The 15,209-nt window shown below is 36.2% G+C and overlaps 1 protein-coding gene and 1 pseudogene across 2 annotated transcripts in view; both read right to left on the bottom strand.

Moving 5' to 3' along the window:
* The window catches only part of LOC106882869 (monocarboxylate transporter 4), an 85,837-nt gene continuing 70,628 nt past the window's right edge, over positions 1–15,209 (bottom strand). Inside the window, exons 4-7 of one of the 2 annotated variants that reach the window (XM_014933674.3) lie at positions 8,666–8,978; positions 6,398–6,550; positions 4,678–4,970; positions 1–1,964 (exon numbers count right to left, since the gene is read on the bottom strand). In XM_014933674.3, coding sequence (XP_014789160.2) covers positions 1,765–1,964; positions 4,678–4,970; positions 6,398–6,550; positions 8,666–8,978 — 959 coding nt within the window. In that variant the 3' untranslated portion in view covers positions 1–1,764. The remainder of the gene's footprint in view (positions 1,965–4,677; positions 4,971–6,397; positions 6,551–8,665; positions 8,979–15,209) is intronic. The other variant, XM_014933681.3, reaches the window with a different exon arrangement.
* Positions 9,257–15,147, bottom strand: LOC149131102 (uncharacterized; annotated as a pseudogene).

Below are 15,209 nucleotides of genomic sequence, written 5' to 3' on the forward strand. Positions count from 1 at the left end.
CCCAAAAGAATGAAAGGAAATTTCAACCTTGGCAGAATTTGAACTCAGTATGTAGCGATGGGTGAAATACCACTAGGCATTTCGCCCAGCGTGCTAATGATTCTGCCAGTTCACCATCTTTATAATAATCCTTTCTACTATATTTATAAGGCCTGAAATTTTGAACGAGGAGGCCAGTCAATTAGATCAACCTAGTACGCAACTGGTACTTAATTTATTGACCCCGAAAGGATGAAAAGCAAAGTCAACCTTGGTGGAATTTGAATTCAGAACATAGCAACAGGTGAAATACCACTAAGCATTTCATACAGTGTGTTAGCAATTCTGCCAGCTTTCCCAGTATGTAATAATAATAATAATAATAATAATAATAATAGTTTCAAATTTTGGTACAAGGCCAGTAATTTTAGGAATGGGGTAGAGTTGATAATATTGACCCCTGCTTCCCCAAGCTCAACAACTACTATATTTTATCGATCCTGAAAGGATGAAAGGCAAAGTTGGTCTTAGCAGAATATGAATTTAGAATGTAAAGAGCCTGAAAAAATATTGGCACAGAGCCAAAAATTTGCGAGAGGGGTGTTAGTCAGTCACATTTAACCTGGTATTTAACTGGTACTGTAATAATCATAACAATAATTTCCAGGTAATGCTCATTGCCTTAATAACAAAGATAATACTGATTCTTTTTGTAAAAATCATAAATTTCCACAAGGAGAATCAAACCCCAGTCACCAGCATGACAACCAGGGATTCTTATCACTGTACTACCAAACGCTTTGGTAGAGCCATTAAAGTCACTTATGAAATTACAAATTGTTATATTCACAATTTTTCTTATTAATACAGTCCATGTCAATCGCTAAAGCTAGGGTCACTGGATAGTACTGCACCCTCACTATTCAATGGTGCACCCTCTGATTTAGAAAATACAGTTTACAAAATCTTCCAGCAATACAAATTAGTGCCCATCCAGAATATTCCAAAGCATCCCCAGGCACCAAAGTTTGGCAACAGGCTTGATACAGTCTGTTATGAAGGGTCAAAAAGTTTTGCTGCACTTCTTCAACTCATAATTCCACTCTGCTTTTGTATATTATTAAGAAATAAATAAAAAGTGAATATTTATCAGTTTACTTGTGTTTCTAAATAGATACTGGGGCTCTTCTGTTATGGAATTGTTTTGGTTTCAACACAATCTCAGAACAAGTCACTTGTCATCATACAAATATAACTCTGATATCTACAATAATTTTGGCTTCTAATGGTGAAGGCTGCTCTTGGAATATTAAAACTCATGGACAGCTGTTAAAAAGTAAAGATATGTGTTGTTATAGAAAACTTATCCAACCCTTGCAAGCACAGAAAAACAGACATATGATGATGATGATGATTCAAGAAAGCCAACTTTGCCTTTCATTATTCTGGGAGTCAATAAAATAAAATATCGGAGGCAATTTGACTGTTGTTCATGTCACCTAGAACTTTTCCAGACAATGAATCTGCAGCTGAAAATCCAAAATAGTCCCTCTTAGCGCTGCTTGCACTTTAAGGGCAGTGAAAGACACATCAATGGAACAATGTCACACTAATTCTGTAATTAACAGAAACATGTGGTATGCCCATCATTGTGTCATATGAGGAAGCCTCATCATTAATGAACCATAGAAAATTTCAAAGATGGAAGATTATTTTTAAAATTAGAAATATTGGGTAACTTTACGTTGAAAGTTCTGTTATGTACATATCCCACCAACCACTGACTCACAAGGTTTGAGGAAATTGGCATTTTGGTTCAACCAAAATGAAATCATTACAAACAGTTTTTTTCTCTTTAGGAGCCTTGAACAAATTACCGTAGAGAAATATGTAGATTGTACTAAGAATTAAAGTTGAAAAGAATGTCCATCCAGCAAATGCTATGAAGGTTGTATCATATGATTTGGTGACATCTCGGATATAACCTGCATGAAGACAAAAAAAGTGTTAAAAAGAAATGATGAAAAATAAAATTAATTACAAAATAGGCACAGTGTGGTTATGTGGTAAGAAGTTGGAGTGAATACCACAAGACATTTTGTCTAATGATCTACTGACTGCAAATTCACATTATATAATCTATAATTTACTAACTGATAGGTTATTTGAAAGTAGGAAACAAGAGGACTGGCAAAATTTATTTGCATTAATTTAACAATACAAATGGGTATCACTGACAGTGATGTAGTGTGCTCACCAAACTGGTTGTCTCCATCTTTAAACATAACATTACTTTGGTTACAATAACTACCTCTATATAAACTGGAAACCCAGTGCAATTCACACATCATATACACCCCACACTAATTGTTTCTATGTTGCTTTTCTTGTACTTTGTATGAGAAAACCATTTTATCACTGACATACAGATAAGTTTGCCGTGATGGAAGAAATGCGTCAAAATATTTTGTCCACTTGCACCGATCAATCATCCTGAACCCTGGATGGATACTTTATTTTATTGGCCCCCAAAAGGATAAAAGTTGGCCTTGGTGAGACTTGAACTCAGAACATAAAAAGCCAGAATAAATATTGCCAAGCATTTTGTTCAATACACTAACACTTCTACTAATTCACAACCCTTAATTTTCAGTAGATCTTTTGATGTCTTGCCAAGGTCTCTGTTAACTTTTCAAATACCCTACTGCTAATCTTCAACCACTGCAGCTCTGCAAATAGCAATAATATTTGTCACATGTTTTGTTTCCAGTAATAGGGGTGTGTGTGTGTGTGTGTGTGTGCGTGGCTGGGTGGTTAAGAAGTTTGCTTCACAGCCACATAGTTCTGGATTCACCATATATACACATATCTCACAACCATACACACACGATCACCACCATGTACACGCATCTCACCAGCATGCACAGACATCTCACTATCTTACACACACATAACATCACCATGTACACATTTATCTCACCACCTTATATACATGTCTCACCACATGTATACATGTTTCATCACCATGTACACCCTGTCACCCAGTGTAAACACTTGTCTAATCATTCTGACTTAGCAGTGTGACTAACCCAGACAATGTATCTTCCAACACAGTTAATTGCTATTTTCATCAAATCATTCAATCTCTTTCTGTCTGTCTGTTTCTCTCCTTCTCTTCCTCTCCTGTCTGTCTGTCTGGCTCTCACACGTACACACACACACACACACACACACACACACACACACACACACACACACACATATCAGGGATCTATCCCAATGCAGGAAACATGTTATAATTTTTCCTGCTCCCAAGAAAAGGAAACTTCTCAAACTTTACCAATTAATGTTCCACACAGAATTTGAGAAAACTGGTGGCAAAAATTACAGTAAAAATAATGAATTTTGGAAAGTCCAAGTTTGTTTTATGATTTTGGCAGGAGAGAGAGCAATACCTATGATAATTTTTAGGGTTTTTGAGAGTAGTGGGAGGGAGGCAGGAGTGTATCTGCAACCAGGAGACCTGACCCAAATACAAGCAATAGAGCGGACTCCTCTAATAAAGGCAGAGTGAAAGGTAAAGACCCCCCTTCAGACATAACCATGGGATTGCACCTAGAAAGTTCCCCTCCAAAGCACAAGTCCAGGCAAGGTTGTTTATGGAAGACCAGCAATCACCCATGCATGCCAGCCTCCTCTCCCCATGCCACCAATGTTATCCAAGGGAAAGACAAAGGCCAATACAGCTTGGCACCAATAATGGTCACAACTCCTACAGCTGAGTGAACTGGAGCAACGTGAAACAGAGTGTCTTGTTCAAGAACACAACACACAGCTCAGTCTGGGAATCAAACTCATTACCTCATGATTGTGTGCCCAATGCTCTAACCACTGAGCCAAATGGTAGTGTTAAGCTGGGCAATGGAATAAGTCTACCGTCCATGTAGGCCACAGGTACAATTTGAACTCAGAATGCAAAGAGCTGGAATAAATATCACAAGACATTCTGTCTGATGCTCTGCCAAGCAAGTATCCTCAATAGGTACTTTATTTTATAAAACCAAGAAGGATGAAAGACATGATTTGAACTCAGAGTGCAAAGGGCTAAAATAAATATTACAAAGGGTTTTATCCAACACTCTAAGAACTTTACCAATACTTTAGCAGGACTGAGAGAACATAAAATGTAGTGACCCTCACTTCTAAAATATGATGGAAACAGTCATAAACAGCAATGTCATAGATCACCACTTTGAGACTGTCTCTTCTCAGTGACCACAAATGTTGTTTCTAGGGAGCAGATCTGCCAGAGATGTTAATGCCCATGTCATATTTTAGTGGTCTCTTGAAAACTTGAAAACGGTTAAATTTAACAGATTATAAGAAAATAGAATATTTCTACAGAAATATTCTATATATTATATATTATATATTTCTATATGATAGTTTCATATCATACATTGAAAGTGTACGTCTGATCTCTCAATTGCAGAATGCATTGATAAAGGCTTCACCAATCTATACACTATCAGCTCTTGTGTACCATATGGTTCAATTATGTCTCCAAATACCTATAATAGTGTATGATAAATTGATCTCACTCCATAAAATGAATAGTGTGTGTGTGTGTGTGTGTAGGGGGTCATTGAAAGATTTTTGAGAATCATTTCTAGCTGAACAGAATTATACTCAACTTACCTCCAAGGGATCCCATTACAATAGAGGCAAGGCCAATAAAAGTTTGTGAAAAGCCTAAGGCCATTGCATAATGTTCTTTGCCAAGAATATTTAAACAGAGGGTTGGAACAACAGAGTTCCTTATCCCTACAAATAAAGCTGATATTATTAGCATGATACATAGTAATGTGAAACTGTTTATAAATGGTAAAGAGAAAAGTACAGTACTGGAGACAAATCCACTAATAAAGAGAAGAAAGATTTCTGAAGGCCGACATTTACTTGGTAAAAAGGACATTCCTGCTGTCAGACCCCTGGAAATAGAAATACAATAAATAAATAAATAAATAAATATATGAATGAATAAATATAAGTACTTCCAATTGATTATCATCATCATTATTATCAATGACTTTTGAATTACTATAATTGGACTTGGCATTTTAATACTTGATCAAGATTGACTGTCTAAAGTGTTCACATTTAAATTTAAATCTTGATAAAAGTCTTCTTATAGCAACTATATGATGAGATTTCATGTGTGATGATGAAGATCATCATCATATTCAGAGAGAGAGAGAGAGAGAGAGAGAGAGAAAGAGAGAGAGAGAGAGAGAGAGAGAGAGAAAGAGAGAGAGAGAGAGAGAGAGAAAGAGAGACAGAGAGAGAAAGAGAGAGAGAGACAGACAGAAAGAGAGAGAGAGAGACAGAGAGAGACAGAGAGAGAGAGAGATGTCAACAATAAGTAATAGAGGCAGGAGTGATATTAAGGAGAGAGCATCTGGATAGCAAATGAAAAGTCCAATAGTGGAACTCATTACACAGTGGTATGATGGGAGAAAGATGCAGTGATAATAGGGACTCTTTCTCATTACCAACATCATCATCATCCTTTTACATCTGATTTTCCATGCTTGCAGAGGTTGGGCAAGTCTTCCTTGGCACAGCATTTTACCATTTAATGTGATCCTTTCTCATCTTTATGATGTTCGGCCTCTGGAAATCAATCTTCACCACTTTTCTCAATGTCTTCATTATTCTCTCACTTCCACAAGTTGCATTCACTTATTATACATTGACAAACAGCAGTTTCCTCTGAAATGGTCTGCAGAACTATAATAATTGACTCCCCAATTACAATACTCAGTGGGGGTTCTACAATTTCAGTGCTCAATGGAAATCCTACAATTTTTAAGAGACACCAAAGACTTATTTTTTCTTTCATATATGATAATGAAAGAGAAAGAGAGAGAGAGAGAAAGAGAGAGAGAGAGAGAGAGAGTAAAAGAAGACTAGTGGTAGAAAGGGTGTAAGAAATGAGAGAGGGGAAAGTGGGATGTGTGTGAAAGAAGAGAAGATGCTGATGAAAGAAAAAGTATAAAGAGAATGAGAGAGGAAAGGGAATGATGAAGATAGGTCAGAAGATGTCAAAAAAGAAAAAGAGTAGGATGGATGTAAATAGAACAGACAGACAAACAACTGAATATATAAATAGATAAGTAGATGAAAGAGGAGGAGAGAGAAAGAGAGTGAATTGAAAGAAAAGAGGGAGAAAGGAGAGAAAGGGATGTGAGGAAGATGGATGAGAGGTAGATAGATAGAAGAGAATGAGAGAGAGGGGGAGGAAGGAAAGAGACAGTTAGAGAGAAACAAAACAGATAGATAGATAGACAAGGAGAGAGGGAGAGAGAGAAATTATGAAGAGAAACAAAGTGACAGTAAACTGCAAATAATTACGAACCTTGCTAAAAGTGCTGCAAAGGACTGGGCACTCAAGATAAAGACAGCTTTACCTTTGCTATAACCACGCTCTATGAAGTAATCTACCATGATGACAATAACAGCACTGAGGGTACTGTTCATGATGCTTAGACTCAGCATTGTCAGCACATACCTGCCAACAAGAGGATACGGGTCAGTCAGTGAAAATAGGGGTTTTAAACATGTAATCGTTGAAAGTAAGGTTTTGTTATTTGTATGCTGATGGCCAGACATTCAAAGATCAGATTGAAAATAGACAAAAGAAAGACATAAATAAAACAAGATAGACAGACATAGAAAAGAGAGAGATAGAAAGGAGAGAGAGAGAGAGAGAGAGAGAGAGAGAGAGAGAGAGAGAGAAACACACACATACACACACAGAAAAGAGAAACAGACAGTGAGAAGAGTAAGGGAGAGGGATAAGCAAAAGAGGAAGACACAAAAACAAGAGGAAGATAGCATTCTAGACATGAAAGAGAGTTAGTCCCTATCCTCACCAAAATCTTCAATCAATTTCTCTGCAAGGATCTACCCAGACCTTTCACTCCCAAATCTCAGCTACATGCTATGCCAGATGTGCACTGATTCCAAAAAACAGACCACAATCTCCAATAGAGCCCTGCTGGACTTGTCTCCTTCCAAAGCATAAAAGAGACAATCACAGCACATATCTAGAAAAGAATCAAATCATAAACAAACATGCAATTAGAACCCACATAATTTCAACAAACACCACAACAGACTAGAATCTCTTTTGGCTATCTCACATACTCAACCCTTGAGCTTTCAATTCCTAATGGAATTGTAGAAGTGCCAGTATTAATAATAGCATTTTCAGCTTAGCAGAACCTAATCTTGACCACAGCTAAGGTATCACTCCCAGTACTTCATTTGTTGACCCTGAAAGGGTAGAAAGTAAAGTGATCTTAGCAAGATTTGAACTCATAGTGCTGAGACATGGAATGAATACTGCCAGACATTCTGTCCAATGTTCTAATGACTGCTACTTCACCACTATGTTTTAACTCCAGCCATTAACTTGTAGTTTCTTAGGAACATCAACCATGTCAAACCCAATTTGGTTTCAGAGGGTCCCTGAAGGCAATGGTCACAGCCCATCCTCAAGTGTAAACTATTAATGAAAGAAACAATGAGGGAGAGAGAGAGAGAGGAGAGAGAGATTGGCAGAGAAGTAAGAGAGAAGGGGGTGGGACAGAAAGTCAGAAACCTGTCATATAAATAAATACACATATAGATATATATGTAGATATATATGTGTGAGTGTTTGCATTTGTCCTCCACCACTACCTGACATCTGGTGTTGGTTTGATGAACTTAGCAGTTCATCAAAAGAGGCTGATAGACAAAGTATCAGGTTTATAAAAATAAGAGCTAGGGTTGATCTGTTTGACTAGAACCTTTCAAGGCACTGCCCCAGCATGGCCCCTATCCAATGACTGAAACAAATAAAAGATAAGCAGTGGACCAACAAGACAGCCCCCTATTGAGCTACCAAATATGCTAAAAATAGCAATTAAATTTTCTGAAAATCACACAAAATAATCTTAAAAAGGAAGGCAATATTGGACAATGTAATCCAAAACAGGATATAGTGTGGTTGCAGTGGTACCTTCTACCATCATTACTTTATCTTCAGTTCACATCAAACCCATATTAACTTTCTCCCCCTACAAACTCATTGCCTTCTACATACTCATTAACTATCACTTTGCTCTACGCACACATACACACATACTAGCTATATCTCACCTCTACACATATGCACTCACACGCACACACACATTCACCATTTTTCTCCCCTCTGCCCATTAAATATCTCCCCTACACATTAATCCTGTCATCCCTCTGCCCATTAAATATCTCTCACCCTTACACATTTATCTTCTCACCCCTACACACTGGCCAACAAGTTGGTGCAGCCAGAAAAGCAGTTAAAATTCTCCTCATACCACACTGTGTTAAGTAAATGTAGACTAACGCAATTTGGATGACAGCCCTGATGCATTGCCTGGAAAGAAGATAGGATGGTCATTGCTTGAATGCTCTGATCATATGTCTATTTAATTAGAATTGACTTGGAACTAATTATCAACAATGATAACAGCCAGCTTTCCCTTACTCATTAAGAATTAAAAAAAGCAAATGTATCATAAAATTCAAAAATCCATCAAGCAAACATGCATTTTACAGACAATTAATGAAAGTACAAACTCTATGTAGCACCAACTTGGTATTTTTTAACACAGAGAAATTCCAGGTTTTCTTTTGAACATCTGTATTTTTTCTACTGGAAGAAGGAATAAGAAGCGGCGAGGTGGCCAGCAAGCCAAACAATATAATGTTGAGTAAGAACCCACTGATGATGAGCAACGTTCCTTGCCAGAAGTAGATTTCCATTAGAAAGTTGATGATGATAGGAAACAACAAGACTCCAGCTGGCCGGCCTGCTGTGAGGATCATGGTGAGCAATGAAGCATGGGTGTCAAACTTCTCACTAACTACCACCATTGAAGGAATGTAGACGACAGCATTTCCAATACCTAAAAGTAACACAAACAATTGTGAGTGATTCTGCCAGGGGTTGTAAATAATTGAGTGGAACCTTTCCAATCAATTATTTTCCTAGCAATTAATTAATTTTAATTGGGATACAGGCCAGTCATTTATTCCAATTAATCGTCAATTATTTTGCTGAATGTAAAAACACCATATATTTTGGAGTGTTAGCTTCAGTTTAGATAAGAGCCAAAATAATAAGAAAATAAAAGGCACGTCTTATAGTTTCAAAAAACTTTATCATCAGAAAATGTTCAAAGTTCAATTTTATTGATTTAGAATAAGGAACAAACATGTATACTCTACATTGTACAGTAGTTGAAAAACAAATAAATTGAAGGTCTAAATTCAATTGAAAGAGTTTCTCAGACGAGTCGTACAATTAAAATGTTCTAATATAGCAAAAGGTCATGAACAATTGCAGATTTCTGAAGGTCTTCATCCCAGAAAGCTCAATTGACTTTTAGAAACAATTGCATTTCTAATCATTAACAGTATAACCTGCTGAGCTGAAGAAATATTCGAAAATGTTAGATGTTGGTAACAAAAATCTACAATTCAAATATTGCTGAGGTGAAATTTTATCTTTTTTGTGGTTTTTCAAATTGAAGCAAAATCATTACCCACAGGTAAATCAGACTGTTGTGACATGTTTGTCATCACTTTCAGCTGATGTAGAGCAGCCACTTCATCTGCAATTAGCTCTGCTTCTGCATGTTGTAAAATTTTCACAACTCCACTTCCAAATTTAGTCTGTGCACAATGGTTGCCGATGGAAGCCAATATTTTTTGAACCCCTTGTAAGGATACAATACAAGAATTTCATCAAAAAGAATTCAAGCATCTCCCAAATTTATTTCTGTTCTTTGCAAGGCAACTGTTACTGAGCGTAACTTTCCTAAATTGTCTTTTAGACTCTGCAGATCATTCTGATCATGTGGAGTCAACAGATAATCAACCAGCTTTGGATCACCTTGAAAAGCTTGAGTTGGATGTACCTCTCAATCATGTCATAAGTAGTGGACCAACAGGTTTTATTTCTTTGTATAGGTTGCAAAGGCATTTTTTCCTGAAATTTATCTGCAAGTTTTGATGATTTTAGCTTGCCAGTCAACATATCAATTTTATCAAGGAGAACTTCCTGCTTGTTGAGATAAGCAGAAACAGCTAGATTGAATTTATGAGAGGCACACCCAATTAATGGTATTCTACATAAATTTGCTATAGATTTGTTCACTTCAGTATTATCTCAAGTAATAGTTACAACATTTAAACAATTTTATTATAGATACTTAACGCATACTCTATAAATTTGATATAATTAGAAGCAGTGAATGATGTTTCACTTACCATTGGCAAAAATACCAACAAAACAGTACAATAATAATTTTGATAATTGCATGAATTAAATGCAAAAAGTCCAATGAAATGCAGCAAAACCTTAGTCCAACCATTGATTACCATCAAAAATTTACTTGGAAGTTCATCAGATATTTTCTTTTCCACTTCTTGAGTAAGTTTCTCCATGTATTTCTTTAAGGTCACATTTGTCATACTTTACAAGTTTGTGTATTTACGAGTCAGTGGGTCTTTAGTAAGGGAAAATTGTTTTAAACCAACACGTACCCACTCAATTCAACCATAAATATTTAAGGCCGAGCGACTGACCAAACTATTTCGTGGTGAAAGAAGATTCGATAAAAATGGTTGTCCAGTTGCTTGTGTAGTAGAATACTCTAGATGCTAGTTATTTTTATGATTCATAAGAGTTGTCCGTCCAGACCCTTTTATTCTGGGTCAACGTTTTTCCACACTTGCATTTCCATACATGTTCACTGTCTGTTTAGTTAGAATATTTTTGCTAAAAAACAAAGATGGTGAACAAGAATTGTCCATCCATTGAAAGGAACAACCAGTCATCCAGGATAAGAGAACAACCAAGTTGTAAAAGACAGTGACTGCTGTAGCAATAGCAACAACAAGAACAATAGTTCATGTATGACCTATGAAAGCAATTTTCCCTTGCTTCTACACTGCCCTTCACTATAGCAGGAACAAAAGAAACCAATGATAAAAAGTGACAACACAAGTGAGCACACTGCCACCGCCACTGCCACCACCGGTGGCAGTAGCAGGTCCACCACCACTACCAACAATAACATTGCTAATGAAAAAGACAACAAAAACAAGGCATGCAAATCCAGTCGAGATGAGTTCAACTTTATGAGAGCAATCAGAGAAGTAAGAGAAGATATTTTTATAGACAAAAATAAATTCAAGAGTGTGAAATATATGTTGGAGAAATATGGGAGAAATGTGGCATTAAACATTCCTAGAACTGTGCAACAAGAAATTAATTTACAAACAGTTCTACATAAAACAATTGGAGTCAAAAGTAGGAAAGTGGAGCAGGCAACACAGAAGCAAATAGAGAAATGCTTAAAACCAGTTTGAAAAAGCAAACTTATGTAGCCAGTGGGAAGAAATATAGGACTGTCAAGGTGAGATTTGCTTCAGAGGAGAAGGCTAAAAATAATTCGACAGCTACCCTAATGAATAACAAACTCATTCTCATCCCCATTTACCTTGGTCAATGAGTATTCAGAATCAGAATATTCAACATCCCCACCAGAGATAAACATCTGCTGGTTAGTAACTGCAATTCTCCTTGACATAGAAGAGAAAACCATGATTCTGCAAATACAGAAGACACACAAGCAGAACTGGTTAGGACAGGAGATGCAGGTATTGATACAAGCTGAGCAGGTGAGTGTGGAGGCTATCCTAGACTACATAAGCCTACAAGATGGCACAAAGCTTCACACGACTGTTGAGGGCAGAAAGTCAAGATATCACTTGTCCGGGATACAAACTACCTCAAAGCTTTCTGCCCACAACAAAAGAGAGAAATGAGCTCTCCAATTTTACTGACACCGCTACCACCACTACAGCAACAATGATAACAGGCCAGCAAAAATAGGTAACTACTACAGCTACAAAATCAACAGTAACAGTAGTAGCAGCAACTACAATCACAGAAGTACCAACAGCAGTAGCAGCAACTACAATCACAGAAGTACCAACAGCAGTAGCAGCATCAAGAACAACAGCAGAGAAACTACCAATCAATAAAGAGAGCATAACACAAAACAAAATAAAGAACAAATAAAAATTCAAAATTGAAAATGATGTTGGCAAAGATTTTTGGCAGAAAATTCAAGGAGTAAATTTAAGCTTCTTTGTGCACCGTGAATGTTGAGCAACAAGAGTATCTCGTTTTAAACACTAGCAATAGTCTGCTATCATTAAAACATCCCAACGTCCTTGGTACTGAGTTTCCATCTCCTTGATGTCCTGATGGAATCGTTTGCCTTGTTCAGCGCTAACATCTCCAAGATTTTCAAGAAAACAATCAAGACGACTAGAAAGCTAATGCATTTTGATGCTCATAATTATTAATATTATTTTTACTATTTGACAGTTGATTGTTTCAAGCAGATTTCTTCTGTGTCACCTACTACACTTTTATGTTGCTGAGGTGTGTGCAACATTGTGTGCTCTTTTTTGTTGTTAGGGGATTGCAAACTCTTTCTGGATATTGGTAATGCATACGTTTGTTTTGTTATGGTTGCAGTCTTTTGTTATATTAGTGTTTGTATTATGTGTTGTCTGTATAATGTGAGTTGTTCTTACGTTGGGTATCTGGCCTGTAGAGTACATGTTGTGGGTTTTTTTTACTTTATTGGATACTAGCAGAAATACCTGGCGTTGCCTGGGTTAAAGAAAATAATGAAATTTAAAAATGCCATTTAGATCTCTAACATGAAATATAGAAAGTTAAAGAAGTGATTTTAAATTCTCAATCGCAGAATAATGCTAATAATATAGCCTGAACAGGATAAACTACCCCTATTTTGCAGAGAAAAGTGTAGGTGGCTAGCTGTACTACTCAGGTCTTACTTCCTAGTAGCTGAGATACCAACTTTATACGTTAATAACCCGACATTTCCCAGGTTATTGAAAATAATGAAATTTAAGTATGCCTTTTAAATCTCTAAGTAAAATGAAGCGTGGATTATGCAATTCTCAACAGTAATTAGCTGAAGTACAAACTATTAATGTCAATAACATGTTTTATCCGATGTTCTCATTGTTAAAATTGTTAAAAAACCAGGTAGTTCTTTGTCTTTGTAATCACCTTCAATTGTCAATACTTATTTGAAACATGTTGAACCCGAAAATGCATAAATTTGAGAGGAACCGTCCTGCGGGCGCTCCCCTCCTGTTAATAAGTACATTTAACAAAAATTCTATCAGATGACATGAGTATAAAGAAATATATTGAAACAAATCCGGAAATCACTCACAGTTTAATTGTCTAGAGCTTCTGAATTTACGATGTTTTGAGTGTGTCCTTTAATTGGTGTAAAAATCCTGTTCCACTCTAGGCACAAGGCCTGAACTTTTGGGGAGGGCACCAGTCGATTAGATCGACCCCAGTATGCAACTGGTACTTAATTTATTGACCCCAAAAGGATGAAAGACAAAGCCATTGACTGTTGCTAAAGTTTTGTGCAATGTTAGGGAGCACATGCATTATGAGATCATTAACACTTGGTACCATCTCACCACAGGCTTTCTGCACCCACCTTGCTGACTTTGGATGATGATAACTTTCAGAAAAATGGGTATTTTTTAATGAAATTTTCTACGAATATGTGTTATATCATGTAGATTCCAAATATACAAAATTTTTGGGGAAAGTATTTTAGGAGGGGGTGGGGAGGATTTTTGGAAAATTCACCTGAGTCCACTTCAATTTGTCTTAACTTTCAGAAAAATGGATATGCTTTAATGAATTCTCTACAACTATACCTCGGACTATATAGATTCCAAGCATGTAAGATTTGTTGTTGGGGGGTGGGGGTGGGGGGAAGAACAAGTCATCCATATTTATTTCAGTTTCTTTGTTTTGTGCATTTGTGCATCTGTATATAACCCTTAAACCTAATTGTAAAATTTCTGGAAGAAAATTGAAAAGTTAAGGAGTCGGTGTATTAAAAAGTCTAAAAGTAGATCTTTTTGCATATTCAGAATCTCTGTTGAAGACAAGGTCGGAATCTGTAGAAAAAAAAAAAATTACGAAGGGGTGGCATGCTTATTCTCAGTGTCCTCACACACACATATACATATATATATAATGAAAAAGTTCAAACGGGAATTATTCCATTCCATATCATGTTTATTATAGATTATGTTACAAATTATACTTTACACTTCTATATTTAACTGTGCGTGTATATTCCTTATTTTTGCTTCTGATGTCTCCTGCCTTTCTATTAGACTGTTTATCTGGGAATTTACTTAAAGTGAAAAAAATTCATGGTTAATGTTAACATTATTATCTAGAAACAAAATTGTACAATATAGAGTACCTCATTTAATTGATTGAGAAAAAGGCGTCTATCGCCGCATGAAATGTTTTTTCTGACACAAAAGTACCTTTAGAAATTCTTTTTTTTTATCAGAAATCATCACAACTGTAATAATGTATACATACATGTGTGTGTAAATAGCTGGTTAGAACGCCAAAGACAGTATATTCAAACACAGGAAGTTGAGAAAACGATTTGAAGAAGGGAATCATTATATATAGAGAAATATTATTTACTTTTAATAAAAAAAAAAATCAAGACCGTATTATTCTTTCCAAGGTCAAGTTATTCATGTGCCCCAAGTATGGTACAGATTGATCCAGAGGTTTGAGCATGCATAGAGGACACACACACAGACAGGGTATTTTATATATTAAGATTTACTGTATAGAGTGTGTCTTGTTTTTGTGGGTTGTTGTATTTGGATTGTACTATTGAATTGATAGTATCTTGCCTAGGATGTGGGCTGTTCCACTATTATTGCATACAATGAGAGCCGTACCATTATCATCACCGTTGTTGTCATCAGCATCATCACTACTGTCATCATTGTCATCATCATTGTTGTTGTTATTATCATTATTATAAAAATTAAATAGCAATTAACAATATATTATTAACTCTTTATTGTGTATGAAGCTCTTAGCCTTCAAACAAATTACAATGTCTTTCTGCTATTGTTATAGTCATCATCATTGCCATTATAAGCAATAGCCATTGTGCTTCCAATACATCTCACAGCATGCAGTCTACTATTGTCTGTAAACCAAACCTAGTCTA

Source organism: Octopus bimaculoides, chromosome 25, assembly GCF_046866305.1.
Source record: "Octopus bimaculoides isolate indiv1 chromosome 25, ASM4686630v1, whole genome shotgun sequence".
NCBI lineage: Eukaryota > Metazoa > Mollusca > Cephalopoda > Octopoda > Octopodidae > Octopus > Octopus bimaculoides.